Source organism: Eubalaena glacialis, chromosome 6 (genome assembly GCF_028564815.1).
Source record: "Eubalaena glacialis isolate mEubGla1 chromosome 6, mEubGla1.1.hap2.+ XY, whole genome shotgun sequence".
Taxonomy (NCBI): domain Eukaryota; kingdom Metazoa; phylum Chordata; class Mammalia; order Artiodactyla; family Balaenidae; genus Eubalaena; species Eubalaena glacialis.
The window spans coordinates 101,916,674-101,933,283 of record NC_083721.1 but is presented as its reverse complement, the minus strand read 5'-3'; the positions used below and the strand labels follow the sequence as shown (position 1 = coordinate 101,933,283).

Sequence of the window (16,610 nt, the reverse complement as noted above, 5' to 3'; positions counted from 1 at the left end):
TAATAGACAACTATCCCAACTAATATTTCACAAATAAAATATCAAATTCTTACAAAAATGTGCTGTCCCCTCTTTTGATGGTGTGATAACTGTATACAATAACTATGATTTCATATTATAGAGACTGTAAATTTTGTTGCCTTTCTGAAATTCACATTTATGAACAGCAATTTGGGAATTGCTAGACATTGTAAATTATTCAATTGTGTAAAACCTTACCTACGCTTATTTCAGGTTTTTAGATCCTAACTAAAGTTTTTGATAGTAATTGCTTCTCTTTTGAGATCATTTTGAAAATGGGACTTATATGTCAAGAGATTTATCAATGAAACAAGATTTTATAAATAGGCACGATTCTTAAATCTTATATCTCTAAAAATGATTTATTTTTCATAATAACACCAGAAATTATATACACTAACAGTCACAGGAGAACAATTTACATGGGAGAAACATCTAGAATTAGGCTCAAAATAAGCCTTGGATTCCTCACCTTTCTAAGGTCCATCTTGGGCTCAGGTACACTAAGATGCTATTTAATAGGTAAATGAGAGTTGTTTAGACAGTAACCTCAAGAAGTTAAGACTTCAGACTATGTTTCAATATCTGTCCTTCTAAGCCTGAGTGTCAGAGCCAATTTTCCTGGAATTTACCTACAGTACATTAACAGCAAGTTTCACTAGCCTTCCTCATAACTCACTTGCCTCCAAGATTCTTATCAAAGGGATGTATGACCTATATGTCCATTACCTATCCTCAGACTTGGAGATAAGATACTTCCTTTTGTTTTATCCCACCGAAGAAGGTCATGAATAAGTAAAGATTTAATATGCAACATCTCAAAGGAATCCAACTACTGAACTCACCTGCCTAGAAGCAAGAAACAACTTGATATCTGAAATGTAGACATCTAAATATACCTAGGTGTCACTGTATAACAAAAACAAAAATAAAAACCACTTTCTCATATCTGAAAAATGGTAAGGTTTAAAAATATATTTAGCTAAGAGGCCTCAAATATCTTAGCTAAAATCATTTTAATATGCAGACATGTTTGAAAGTATGGTAGAAAAAATTTTATAAAATAAACCTGAAACACACCTCTTGATACTGTTGAACTACTTGTTCTGGAGTATCTCCTAGAAAAATGTAAAAGTCCAGAATGCCACCTGTAACTCTGTAAGTTACTATTGGAGTAGGCTGGATGAAAATCTCTACAAAACAAAAATTGGAAAAGCATATGTAAATAGTAAACATGTACATGTGATAAAATAATTGCAATGTCTATTTAAAGTACTTTGTATTAATCACATAGTTTTACAGTTTTTTTAAATGATTAAGATAAGGTGTTGACGATAAGAATATAGGAGAAAAGTGGAATGCCACCATACATGAGGTTTAAGATAGGATATTCCAGATGCTGCCTTTTACAGATGTTGGCAAAAGCTCCTCTAGAAACTGCTTAGCAGGGGATAGAGGATCCATCTTTTTACAACAAAAAGATTTCTTTTTAAAATTGCATTTCAATTAGTTATTTTAATTGAAGATTCTGTGAAAGATCATATTATCACATGTTGATTTCTAAGAAAAAAACTACATAGGTTTTTAATTTGTCTATATGCAAGACATAGTAATTGTCTGTATAACCATATGGTATACAGCTCTTGCTTGAATTTTTGTAGTTTTTACTATCACTGATTCACCTATCCAATTTAGGTATTGCATTATTCACAACATTAAAAAACAAAAGGTTCTACACTACTTGAATTATGATAAACTTAAAAAAATCATTCTTCCTTCTTTTTATCCCCATATAGACCTTGCTCCTTTTTATCTGGAGTGACATATTAACTTATCTTAACAAATGAGGCTATGTGAATGGGAATATTCATTTGTATGGATGTGTTCAGTGTTCCTCTGGAGGGAAAATGAAGTGCCCGAATATCACAATACAGCATACTTTCCCCCAAACAGAAGCATAGATATGCAAAAATCCATGTCTCACTAACTACAAAACCTGCTTATAATAATTTCACCTTCTAAATCAGTAACAACAAAGTTTACTCTGGTATACAATACCTATGATTGGAATAAAGAAAGCAGTTAAAACATTTCAAGTCTCATTTAAATATATTATCAGATAAATTACTCTTACCCATTGCATTGCTGTTCATTAAGAAAACACCAAATGACTTTCCAGAAGTATCTTCAATGCACATGAAGAATGTTTGATGGCCATATAAATTATTATTATTCTATAAGGCATAAATTTATTTAAAATAAAAAGATTATACACTGAAAATGGACATTATGGATTCCAATTTATTCTTGTAATTTACTCTTCATATTTAACTTACTCCCATACTCCTATAACAATTTTCTCTATATAAGTACCATATGTAATATTGTAGCACAAAAAACATTGAACTTATTTTAATTATTAATACATTAAGATATAAATATATAACTATATATTATACTATTAATAGTTTACTTTCCTTTATGTTTTATTATGATTAAATGAGTTTTAATAAGATATTAATCAACTATACTTCAATTAAAAAAAAAGCTATCCGTGATAGGGTAATAGCATGCTTATCCATTATGTCTCATGTATGCCCAAGGTATTGCAGGGAATTCCAAAATGATGTTCACCCTCATAGAACTTTTGCAGTACAGTGGTTGAGAGCTGATGAGTAGATGAAGTGGTGGAGGAAAATTGGAAATGAACTTAAAAAGTGAAAGAAGAAAGGCTTCTTGGCTGATTGGGTATGGAAGTTCAAAGGAAAGATGTATGAAAATAGCTATGAGGTATTTATTAGCCTGGTGTTTATTATAGACAGTGATGCTGTAAACAAAGATTGGCAAAATTTATTAATATTTTTGTATGAAATGAGGGTCTTTAAAACAACAACTCACATTCATTTTGAGGAATGAAAGAGCATCAGCATTTTAAAAATCATTAACATTTGACTCAAAGCAATCATGAATGAATAAAAAAGAGTTTTTTTAATGGTATGGTCTTTGTCCCGAAGAGTCGCATATTCTAGAAGTACAGACAAATGTATACACAAATAATACACTGTGATGGTTGTCATATTAAAGTATGAATAAAGGGTTAGAAAGTAAAGATTAATTCTGCATGGAGGAGTTTGGGAAAAGTTCTTATGAGGTGAAACCAACCGAGCTATCAATGACTTGTATAAATAATAAAGAACTTTAAGGTTTAGCACTTACAAAGAGAACCAACCTCTTGTGAAAATATGTGAACTTAAGAAAAATGATCATATGTTATGGTAAAGGAAAAAGTGGGTATAGATGCAGGACATGATGTCCAATAGATAGGCAGACACCATATCACACAAAGCCATGTAGAACAAGGTGTTTGGAATTATTCTTGTGCAATAACTAACCCTGGATAGGTTTAAGTACAAGAGTGGAATGGTAAAATATAAAAGTGAAAATCAAAAGAAAACATTCATAAATTGGAAATATCTTTTTAAGTATTCATAAAATCAGTTGGTCACTTATTTATTTTAGGACTTTGATATCAATCCTCACCCCTAAAGTAAACAAGCTCTGGAATGTGTATCACTGACATCAAATAAATGATGGTTTCAAATAGGCTAAAATTATCCTCAAATATACCTATTTTTTTTATAACAAGAAAGAGAGTGGCTTACATCACCAGGAAGTTGATCCCGAGTAAAAACTGGCCATGTTTTCCAATATAAATCATGACGAAATCTCTTATGAATATGTTCCCCAATACCATAAATATATTCACTGGAAAGTCTGGCTGAGATCTGTAAATACTGGTCAGAGTATACCAGTGGACCAATGCTGGTGTCAAACCTGTAGCATGAAATAAATAAATAAATGAGCTAGAAACATATAAAATGTTCTACTAAATACAGGTTTATGTTATCATCCAGAATATTGCATTTTAAATATGTCAGTCTTTAGCTGTGATCAATTCTTAGTAACACATGAATTTTATACCATAACCAGAACTTGTTAATTCCATCAACACAATTTGTTTCATCATCATCAATATGATTCTTCACATGCATACTCTCCTTTTATTTTCACCAAAATCTTAAAGCACAACTACCATTATAAATTTCATTTCACAAACGACACAAATTGGACAAATTTATTCATGTTTTCAAGGTTAGGCAGCAGAGCCAAATTTCAGACATAGTTCTGCTCTACTCCAGAGACAGAGTTTTAAAATACAGTACTATACTGGTTTTCGCACCTCTAATATATATATTAAAATTAAGTTCAAAATTTTTTTTCCAAAAAGAGAAAGGTTACATGTTTTATGCATATCAAATATATACTGTGAGAAATGTTAAACAGCATTTCTTTTGTGAGTTAACATAAACTCAATCGCAAGTTATTAAAATATATTTACAGAAAATAATTGCTGAGATTCAGTCTTGACAATTGTTTAATTAACCTTTCTTGGAGATTCAAGAGCTATAATCTTGAAAGTTATTAAATTCTTTGCAACAAGTATCCCTCAAAATACATTTATAATGAAGGCATTCAGGTAATATTTAAATTAATATATGTATAGTAATTTAAATTTATTATATGTTAATATATATTCAATTTAATTTCATACATATATATGAAAAATCCTCTAATTGTACTATGGAAATTCATCACTCTCTGCTTAGTAACTATTTGACCCTACAAATTGACAACAGAATATGATAAATAATGGGGAAAAAACACAACAGGAGTTTTAAGTATGCAAAAATATAAACAAGGCTTAGACTGTATCAGTGATGCTCTTCACCTTCAACTTTGGTTGGCCCCATTTCTATACTTTCATTCATGTTCTTGTTCCTTTCTTCCATGAGAAATTAAAATCCCTTTAACATTATAATCTTTAAAACATGTACACCCACCCTCTTTTGGGAGGAAATTTAATCTTTCTGAAAATGCCCTAAAATTAAGACTTTCATAATTCTATGATAATATAATAAAAGTGACCAATTATTTAATCTTTTATTAATATAAAATAATTACTTACAAAAGTCTATCATTGCTTTTTCTATAAACTTTAATGCTAAATGGATTGTCTATAACCTTCACATCATACAATGTATCAGAAGCTGCAGTTCCACTAAATTCTTTTACAAACTGATGAGGAACTTCATATCTTCTATTATTTGGATCAGTAATCTGCAAAGATTTTGAAAAATTAGCATTGTTTGATTCAAAACTGTTATTTAATTTTTCAATTCTGAACTAAGTATTAAATGCGAGTTCTAAACACGAAATAATACATTTAATAATTTTATAGATGAGCTATTAATCTAGTCATAAATTTAACTTTAATACTGCTGAATGGCTATGCACAGAATAAGTTGTAAAGGAATTAATAGAATTAGTTGGTCATAATGGTACTATATCAAATAAAAATTTTTATTGACCAATATAAAAAAATAATGATAGTATTATTAAATATTGATTCTTGAATACTGGGTTTTTGTAATTTAATTATCCTTGTTACATTTCAGTGATCACCTGTTTAAAAATCCTGCAAGAATTTTGAATTTTGTTTAAAATAAAATCTTAATTTTTGTGAAATTGTGGCTAAAAGGTAATGTACAAAGGATATAGTGTTTTCACTGCCAAATCCAAAAGACGATACTAATAAACTACTTGGTAAAAAAACAGCAGAAATTAGTTTCTTTAAAATCATGACTAGAGCACTCCCTCTTGTGAGAGCACTGGAATCACAACTAACTAATGAATAGTCATCAGCAGGAAGACATTGGAACTCACCAAAAAAATACCCGACATCCAAAGACAAAGGAGAAGCTGCAGTGAGACGGTAGGAGGGGTGCAATCACAATAAAAATCATATCCCATAAGCACTGGGTGGGTGACTCACAAACTGGAGAACAATTATACCACAGAAGTCTACCCACTAGAGTGAAGGTTCTGAGCCCCACATCAGGCTCCTGAGCCTAGGGGTCTGGCAATGTGATGAGGAATTCCCAGAGAATCAGACATTGGAGGCTAGTGGGATTTGATTGCAGGACTTCAACAGGACTGAGGGAAACAGAGACTCCACTCTTGGAGGGCACAAACAAAGTAGTGTGCACATCAGGACCCAGGGGAAAGGAGCAGTGACCCCATAGGAGACTGAACCAGACCTACCTGCTGATTTGGAGGGTCTCCTGCAGAGGCGGGGGGTGCCTGTAGCTCACCATGGGGACAAGGACACTGGCAGCAGAAGTTCTGGGAAGTACTCCTTGTCATGAGCCCTCCCAGAGTCTGCCATTAGCCCCACCAAAGAGCCTGTAGCCTCCAGTTCTCAGTCACCTCAGGCCAAACAACCAACAGGGAGGGAACTCAGCCCCACCTACCAGCAGACAAGTGGATTAAAGTTTTACTGAACTCTGCCTACCAGAGTAAAACCTAGCTCTACCCACCACCAGTCCCTGCCATCAGGAAGCTTGCACAAGCCTCCTAGACGGCCTCATCCACCAGAAGGCAGACAGAAGAAACAAAAAGAGCTACAATCCTGCCGCCTGTGGAAGGAAAACCACATTCACAGAAAGAGAGACAAAATGAAAAGGCAGAGGACTATGTACCAGATGAAGGAACAAGATAAAAACCCAGAAAAATGCTAAATAAAGTGGAGATAGGCAACCTTCCAGAAAAAGAATTCAGAATAATGATAGGGAAGATGATCCAGGACCTTGGAAAAAGAATGGAGGCAAAGATTGAGAAGGTGCAAGAAATGTTTAACAAAGACCTAGAGGAATTAAAGAACAAACAGACATAGATGAACAATACAATAACTGAAATGAAAAAAACACTAGAAGGAATCAATAGCAGAATAACTGAGGCAGAAGAACGGATAAGTTACCTGGAAGACAGAATGGTAGGCTGCACTGCCATGGAACAGAATAGAGAAAAAAGAATGAAAAGAAATGAAGAGAGCCTAAGAGACATCTGGGACAATATAAAATGCACCAACATTTGCAATATAGGGGTCCCAGAAGGAGAAGAGAGAGAGAAAGGACCCAAGAAACTATTTGAAGAGATTATAGTCAAAAACTTCCCTAACATGGGAAAGGAAATAGCCACCCAAGTCCAGGAAGTGCAGAGAGTCCCAGGCAGGATAAACCCAAGGAGAAACCAGCCGAGACACATGGTAATCAAATCGACAAAAATTAAAGGAAAAGAAAAACTATTAAAAGCAACAAGGGAAAAATGACAAATATCATACAAGGGAAATCCCATAAGGTTAACAGCTAATTTCTTAGCAGAAACTCTACAAGCCAGAAGGGAGTGGCATGATATATTTAAAGTGATGAAAGGAAAGAACCTACAACCAAGATTACTCTACCCGGCAAGGATCTCATTCAGATTCGATGGAGATATCAAAGCTTTACAGACAAGCAAAAGCTAAGAGAATTCAGCACCACCAAACCAGCTCTACCACAAATGCCAAAGGAACTTTTCTAACTGGGAAACACAAGAGAAGAAAAAGACCTACAAAACAAACCCAAAACAATTAAGAAAATGGTAACAGGAACATACATATTGATAATTACCTTAAATGTGTATGGATTAAATGCTCTAACCAAAAGACACAGGTTCACTGAATGGATACAAAAACAAGACACATATATATGCTGTCTACAAGAGACCCACTTCAGACCTAGGGACACATACAGACTGAAAGTGAGGGGTTGGATAAAAGATATTCCATGCAAATGGAAATCAAAAGGAGTAGCAATACTCATATCAGATAAAATAGACTTTAAAATAGAGAATGTTACAAGAGACAAGGAAGGACACTACATAATGATCAAGGGATCAATCCAAGAAGAAGATACAACAATTATAAATACATATGCACCCAACATAGCAGCACCTCAATAAATAAGGCAAATGCTAACAGCTATAAAAGAGGGAATTGGCAGTAACACAACAATAGTGGGGGACTTTAACACCTCACTTACACCAATGGACAGATCATCCAGACAAAAATTAATAAGGAAACACAAGCTTTAAATGACACAATAGACCAGATAGATTTAACTGATATTTATAGGACATTCCATCCAAAAACAGCAGATTACACTTTCTTCTCAAGTGCACATGGAACATTCTCCAGGATAGATCACATCTTGGGTCACAAATCAAGCCTCAGTAAATTTAGGAAAATTGAAATCATATCAAGCATGTTTTCTGACAACAACGCTATGGGATTAGAAATCAATTACAGGGACTAAAATGTAAAAAACACAAACACATGGAGGCTAAACAATATGTTGCTAAATAACCAAGAGATCACTGAAGATATCAAAGAGGAAATCAAAAAATATCTAGAGACAAATGACAATGAAAAAACGATGATCCAAAACTCATGGGATGCAGCAAAAGCAGTTCTAAGAGGGAAGTATATAGCAATACAATCTTACCTCAAGAAACAAGAAAAATCTCAAATAAACAGTCTAACCTACACCTAAAGGAACCAGAGAAGGAAGACCAAACAAAACCCAAAGTTAGTAGAAGGAAAGAAATCATAAATATCAGAGCAGAAATAAATGAAATAGAAACAAAGAAAACAATAGCAAAGATCAATACAATTGAAAGCTGGTTCTTTGAGAAGATAAACAAAATTGATAAACCTTTAGCCAGACTCATCAAGAAAAAGAGGGAGAGGACTCAAATCAATAAAATTAGAAATGAAAAGGAGAAGTTACAATGGACACCACAGAAATACAAACATCATAAGAGACTACTACAAGCAAATTTATGCCAATAAAATGGACAACCTGGAAGAAATGGACAAATTCTTAGAAAGCTATAAGCTTCCAAGACTGAACCAGGAAGAAATAGAAAATATGAACAGACCAATCACAAGCACTGAAATTGAAACTGTGACTAAAATCTTCCAACAAACAAAAGTCCAGGACCACATGGTTAAAGTGAATTCTATCAAACATTTAGAGAAGAGCTAACACCCATCTTTCTCAAACTCTTCCAAAAAATCGCAGAGGAAGGAACACTCCCAAACTCATTCTACAAGGCCACCATCACCCTGATACCAAAACCAGACAGATACTACACAAAAAGAAAATGACACACCAACATCACTGATGAATATAAATGCAAAAATCCTCAGCAAAATACTAGCAAACAGAATACAACAACTCATTAAAAGTATCATACACCATACCAAGTGGGATTTTTCCCAAGGATGAAAGGATTCTTCAATATACACAAATCAATCAATGTGATACACCATATTAACAAACTGAAGAATAAAAAACGTATGATCATCTCAGTAGATGCAGAGAAAGCTTTCGACAAAATTCAACACCCATTTATGATAAAAACCCTCCAGAAAGTAGGCATAGAGGGAAACTACCTCAACATAATAAAGGCCATATACGACAAACCCACAGCAAACATCATTCTCAATGGTGAAAAACTGAAAGCATTTCCTCTAAGATCAGGAACAAGACAAGGATGTCCACTTTCACCACTATTATTCAACATAGTTTTGGAAGTCCTAGCCATGGCAATCAGAGAAGAAAAAGAAACAAAAGGAATACAAATTGGAAAAGAAGTAAAACTGTCACTGTTTGTAGATGACATGATACTATACATAGAAAATCCTAAAGATGCCACCAGAAAACTGCTAGAGCTGATCAACGAATTTTGTAAAGTTGCAGGATACAAAATTAATGCACAGAAATCTCTTGCATTCCTATATACTAACAACGAAAAATCAGAAAGCAAAATTAAGGAAACACTTCCATTTATCATTGCAACAAAATGAATAAAATACCTAGGAATAAACCTACCTAAGGAAGTAAAAGACCTGAACTCAGAAAACTATAAGACACTGATGAAAGAAATCAAAGATGACACAAACAGATGGAGAGATATACCATGTTCTTGGATTGGAAGAATAAATATTGTGAAAATGACTATTCTACCTAAAGCAATCTACAGATTCAATGCAATCCTTATCAAATTACCAAAAGCATTTTTTACAGAACTAGAACAAGAAAAATTTAAAATTTGTATGGACACAAAAGACCCTGAATAGCCAAAGCAATCTTGAGGGGAAAAACGGACCTGGAGGAATCAGACTCGCTGACTTCAGACTATACTACAAATCTATGGTAATCAAGACAATATGGTACTGGCACAAAAACAGATCAATGGAAAAAGATAGAAAGCCCAGAGATAAACCTACACACCTATGGTCAACTAATCTATGACAAAGGAGGCAAGGATATACAATGGCGAAAAGACAGTCTCTTCAATAAGTGGTGCTGAGAAGACTGGACAGCTACATGTAAAATAATGAAATTAGAACACCATACACAAAAATAAACTCCTAATGGATTAAAGACCTAAATGTAACACCAGACACTATAAAACTCTTAGAGGAAAACAAAGGAACAACACTCTTTGACATAAATCACAGCAAGATCCTTTTTGACCCACCTCCTAGAGTAATGGAAATAAAAACAAAAATAAACAAATGGGACCTCATGAAACTTAAAAGCTTTTGCACAGCAAAGGACACTATAAACAAAATATAATGACAACCCTCAGAATGGGAGATAACTTTTGCAAACAAATCAACGAACAAAGGATTAATCTCCAAAATATATAGACAGCTCATTCAGCTCAATAAAAATAAAAAACAACCCAATCAAAAAATGGGCAGAAGATCTAAACAGACATTTCTCCAAAGAAGACATACAGACGGCCAAGAGGCACATGAAAAGCTGCTCAACATCACTAATTATCAGAGAAATGCAAATCAAAACTACAATGAGGTATCACCTCACACCGCTTAGAATGGGCATCATCAGAAAATCTACAAACAACAAATGCTGGAGAGGGTGTGGAGAAAACGGAACCCTCTTGCACTGTTGGTGGGAATGTAAATTGATACAGCCACTATGGAGAACAGTATGGAGGTTCCTTAAAAAACTAAAAATATAACTACCATATGACCCAGCAATCCCACTACTGGGCATATACCCAGAGAAAACCATAATTCAAAAAGACACATGCACCCCAATGTTCATTGCAGCACTATTTACAATAGCCAGGCCATGGAAGCAACCTAAATGCCCATCAACAGACAAATGGATAAAGAAGATGTGGTACATATATACAATGGAATATTACTCTCAGCCAAAGGAATGAAATTGGGTCATTTGTAGAGATGTGGATGGACCTAGAGACTGTCATACAGAGTGAAATAAGTCAGAAAGAGAAAAACAAATACTGTATATGAATGCATATATGTGTAATCTAGAAAAGTGGTACAGATGAACCAGTGTGCAAGTCAGAAATAGAGACACAGATGTAGAGAACAAACGTATGGACACCAAGGGGGGAAAGCGGGGGTGGAGGGTTGTTGTGGTGGGATGAACTGGGAGATTTGGATTGACATATATGCCCTAATATGTATAAAATAGATAACTAATAAGAACCTGATGTATAAAAAAATAATAAAATTCAAAAAAAATCATGACTAGAAGTGATATCAGTAAAAAGAACTAGAGATTGTGTCACATTGATATAGAACAATTAACATCTTTCTCAAATTAAATTTTAAACTAATCTTTTATCACAGTCTTTAGTTGAATAACAAAAATTACTAAAGTTTTTTGAGTGTTTATTATTCTCAGGACACTGTACCAAATATTTTACATTGACTATATTATTAAATTCTCCAAAAACTACTGCCAGAGAAAAATTTATGTTATATTTGAGTAGACCGTCTCAGAGAAGTGGAGTAATGAGTCTAAACTAGTTCTTTGCTTTGGAATAAATATTTATTAAGAGGGAAATATCTTGTTGGGGTGAAAAGTGTATTCATAACGTGTTTTATTAATAACTTTTCTTTAGAAATCTCAAAGACCAAACCTTGAACCGGAAACGCTTGGGTGTCTGACTTTGAGTTGTGAGGAGAACAGTGTTAATGTCATTTCCAAATAGTGTTGGTGAAGGTATCCTGTTTAATTTGGCTTCAAGTCCTTAAAGAAAGAAAAAAAGTTTGCATGAATTATGACTTTATTTACAAAGATTAATAAGTATTAAATATTTTCACATTTTCTAATTTTCTTGCCTGTCACATATAATGACTTTTTTTTTTTCATTTGGAAGATACAATCATGCAAAAAATGTCCTCAATATACCAATTTGAACATTTTTGTGTACATATTTCCCATTTGATTTTATTTAAGATATCTTTCCAAAGGTAATTTTTAAATGTACTTTTTTCATTCAACTTAAAATATGTTGGATCATCATGATAGAACACTTCTCACCAGTATTTGTTGATGTTGTTCCCTCAGCATTATAGCCATGGTTATCTACGAAGAAGCACCAAGGAATAACAGAATTATTCCATGGCCTCCAGCAGCAACCTCGAGCTGCACAAAGTGTCTGATAAAACATTTATTAAAGGAATCATGGGGTTAGTATTGTTGTCATATGGGTCAATCTCTATTTTTTAAACATACACTCATTCCAATAAATGTCTGAATGAATGTTTTAAAAAAATCTTATTTCTTCAAATATATAATGTGCTAAAATATCATTTATTCTTTTGTTCCTTTCACTTGGAAGAAATGTAAACATTTGATGAATTGAATCAATTACACCCTATCAGAGATTGATGTTCTGAGTTGTGATTTATCAAATTTACATATCAATACACATTATTGTAAGCTCATGTTATTTTAAAGGTTCCTGCCCTCTGCATAATTACAGTCTATTCTGTTGTCATGTAGTCAATGCAGAAGAACTAAAATATTTATTGTGTACCAATTATGTATCAAGTTGCAAGTGAGGCTATAAAGATGAAGATAAAGCCCTAAACTTAAGCCTACATAAAATGTTTAAGGTAGTTATTTCCAGAAAATTAGTAGTTCAATATGATTTAAACTAGTTTATGTGCCAGTTGTTGCAACATCCAATGAATAAAGTAAAATACTAAATTCTCAGTAATTTTATGATCTATATGGAAAGATTATATGAAGTGGAAGAAAAATTATATATGTTTATAGTAAAAGTTGAGTCACATGGTGCTGCTGTGTGTTAACATTGGTATAATCAAAAACCTATTTAATATTTAAATTTAATAGTGTGACATGTTTTCATAATTTGAATGCTTGTGAGCTTTTTCTTCTTGGCTATTTGCCTTGAAAAAAATGTTAAAAGCCTCCACTTTTACCAGCTGACAGTACACATGTTAACTTCTCTCCTATTTTTAACATCAAATTAAAATGGCATCAGGTACACATACACACACGCGTGCACACATACATGCAAATATGTATATTGCAAATGAGAGCAAATGGGAGCTGAGCATTTTGGAGGGTCATTACGTAACAGAATCTAAAGTATGTGTGACTTTTTGATATAGACATTGCAAAATGGGAATACACACACACACACACACAAACACACACACACACACACACACACACAAATTCACTCATTGACATTTTAATCCCACACAAGTTATGAAGACCAAGGGAGAGTCAACTAGGGTTATGTGAATCCATTCAGTTACACTTACTTTTCTCCATTTCAGCTCCTTCTCCCCAATTACCAAATAATAAAAATAAATAATTTTTAAAAATTAGAAGAATCAACGTTACTTTGTTCTCCACAGACTATTCTTAATGTTATCATCACAAATACTTTAATAGAATGTAGATATCTTTCTCAAATGTTCTATATTGTCAAAGATTATACTTTTTTTTTAAGAAGTAGATTGGAGAGGATAGAATTTCATGAAGATTTATAAATTTAACAATAGCCTGTTAAGCATTGGAAAATATTAACTTGTTAATTTGAATTGAAAGGAAGTACAGAAAAGCAAGCTCAGTAATTTCCATTATCTCTCATCTGTTCATACATAAATACAATAAAAAGAAATGCAGCCTAATTAATGGCTAGAGTTTTAAAAATATGGAATTGATCCAATATTAAATAATTATCTTAATATAATTATCTTAATATAATTATCATACTATATATCTATTCATAAAAATATTAAAGACTTTTGTTGCAGACCTTTGTTGGAAATTGTTCTGGAATGCAGTTTATTCTCTCATTGATAAGATCATTTAGCACACTTGGACATTTTCCTGAGCCAGGATACACAGTGGTTGTGCGAATGGTAGCAGGGGTTGAAGTAGAACCATTGACTTCTGGGAAAGAAAAAGGTCAATAAAAGAAAACATGGTTTTAAATTAATTTTTCAAATTTTCAAGTAACAAATACATTGAAAGTATTCATAAATGTATATATAATGAAAATTAACGTAAACTTTGCATTAAAAAAACCCCACAAATTCAAGTCCTAGTCACCAAAAGGGAAAGATCCAAATGATATTTAAAACTGTCATAGCCCTGTTGACTGTTCCTTCCGAGAATCAAAATACATTCACAGGAGGTCTTGAGGTAGATTCAAAAGGAAACAAAATGTATATTCCCACTGTGCTTAAAAATTGTGTTTTAGAGATGAAGAAAGAAGGTGGAGAAACATGGATGGGGAAAGGATGTAGAGAAGGAGACAAGAATTAGAGCAGAAAAGAGAAGATTAAGAGGAAGAAGATACTTGAAGTGAATAGAAGAGAAAGCAGGGAATAGTAAAGAAAACTAAATCCCAGCTCTGTGTAATAAAGAGCGACTTTCTAGCAATCAGAGATGGGGAAGATAAATTTGATTGCTTCACAATGTAGCGAGATTTCAGTTTACTAAAAGAAGGTAAAACAAGAGACCAGAGGCAGCAGCAAATGCTAACTACAGTTAGATTAGAAGATAATTTGCAATATGTTTTCCAATTCTGATTTAGTCAAGACAGAATGATGAAGAAAGAAAAAGTAGATTAGGTGGATCAGAGTGGCATGTATCAACCTTAAATCAGGATAGAAATATTCAGAAAAAAAAAGATAAACGTTTCAAGCCTGTTTCATTCCTGCTACCTCTTTTTCTCATACAACGTCTCTCTTCTTAATAAAAAATTAAGCCTATGACAAAGAGATTTTCCCCCTAAATTTCCCCCCCACCTCCCTGCAGGTGTCTGAAACCCAGAGCAAAACCCCACTAATGAGATTTCCTACTGGTTAGAAGAACCTCACTGGTAACTATAGATGATTATTCCACTGTTCATTAACATCCTGATCCTTTTGCCTCTTTGCTATTTCTTAAGGAACACAATATGGGGAAGGCCATTAATATCAAAGCACATAGATTCCTTAATTACAATGATGCTTCACTGAAAAACCTGCAATATAATGGAAAGAAAAAGTTGGAGTAATTGTGTAACTTACCTGAGGATCTTCCTGCATTTCATCTCATATAGATTACTTTTCAAAATCCATAATTATTATGGAGTAAACTTTATCTCAACCTCACTATAATAAGTATTTTCAATATTATTTACCTTCAACAGCAGGTGTGTTAGTTGCTAAAACAGCAACTAGGGCAATAGCTATTATTGTAACTATAGCAAAGAGGACAATCAGAGAGATTTCTAATCCAGTAAATTTCTTCCTTGCCATCTAAAGAAAGAAAAGGAATATATGTTTGAAATGTAGAATATACAACTACAATAAGTGACCATTATTAATATAAAATTATACACATTCGGTTTTTTTGTCTACTAAGCATAACACAAGCAGAGCCGCAGACAGCTCTATCAGTTTATAATCTAAAATAATACACATTGGCAAAAGTGTAAACAACACATGAAGTTTTAAGTAAAAAGAATGAATTAGTGATGCACATTATAGTAGTACACTAAAATGAAAATACAACAGGAAAAAGATCTCCAAGTAGGTGCATCTTGCTCTCTCATTTTAGAACACTTTTTCAAGTCAAAGAAAGCTTATGCTTGCATTACGTTCCTTAATTCCACAACAATTGTATGAAGGAGATGCTGTTATTCACATTTTACTCATTAGGAACTTCAGGCTTAGAGAAAATGTTATTTTTTTCAAAGTCAAAAAATCCAGTTCTTCGTACTATAACTATTGCTCTCCAATTCCAACAGTGCTTTCTTATAAGGATATTGTGGAAAAGAATATAAATATAAATATGTGGTAAAGAAAATAAATATAATTATATAAAAGAGTACAATATAAAATGTTGTAAAATATAGATATACACCACACACACACACACACACACACACACACACAGATATATATATACACACATACATATGGTATATATTTAGGAGTTGTTTCTTAAAAAAAAAAAAAATTAAACTACATGCTCTCAAGTTCCACCCTTAAATAGCAAATAAAATATACCAAACTCTCATATCAAAAATATATATTCATTTCAGATAACATTATGCATCTGAGTTAGCATCCAGAGGTGCCTAAATGTAGGTAGGGAAGAGTTCTTCTCTAGTAATTATCTTAAAATTTATTTGTTTAACTTAGTTTTGACCATACATCTCTTATCTCTCCTAGTCTTTAAGTTTCCATGGCTTTTCTGTATTTTATGTTTTTATATGTTTTATTTCAATGGTATATACCTAGATAGAAATTCAGAATTTTCACAGTA

General features: G+C 32.9%; 1 protein-coding gene across 1 annotated transcript in view; it reads right to left on the bottom strand.

Moving 5' to 3' along the window:
- SI (sucrase-isomaltase) overlaps positions 1 to 15,598 on the bottom strand; it is a 102,796-nt gene extending 87,198 nt beyond the window's left edge. The window contains exons 1-8 of the mRNA XM_061193469.1: positions 15,481 to 15,598; positions 14,107 to 14,243; positions 12,351 to 12,468; positions 11,947 to 12,056; positions 5,048 to 5,199; positions 3,684 to 3,855; positions 2,156 to 2,255; positions 1,102 to 1,214 (exon numbers count right to left, since the gene is read on the bottom strand). Of these exons, the coding sequence (XP_061049452.1) occupies positions 1,102 to 1,214; positions 2,156 to 2,255; positions 3,684 to 3,855; positions 5,048 to 5,199; positions 11,947 to 12,056; positions 12,351 to 12,468; positions 14,107 to 14,243; positions 15,481 to 15,598 (1,020 nt within the window). The remainder of the gene's footprint in view (positions 1 to 1,101; positions 1,215 to 2,155; positions 2,256 to 3,683; positions 3,856 to 5,047; positions 5,200 to 11,946; positions 12,057 to 12,350; positions 12,469 to 14,106; positions 14,244 to 15,480) is intronic.
- Positions 15,599 to 16,610: the final 1,012 nt, after the last annotated feature.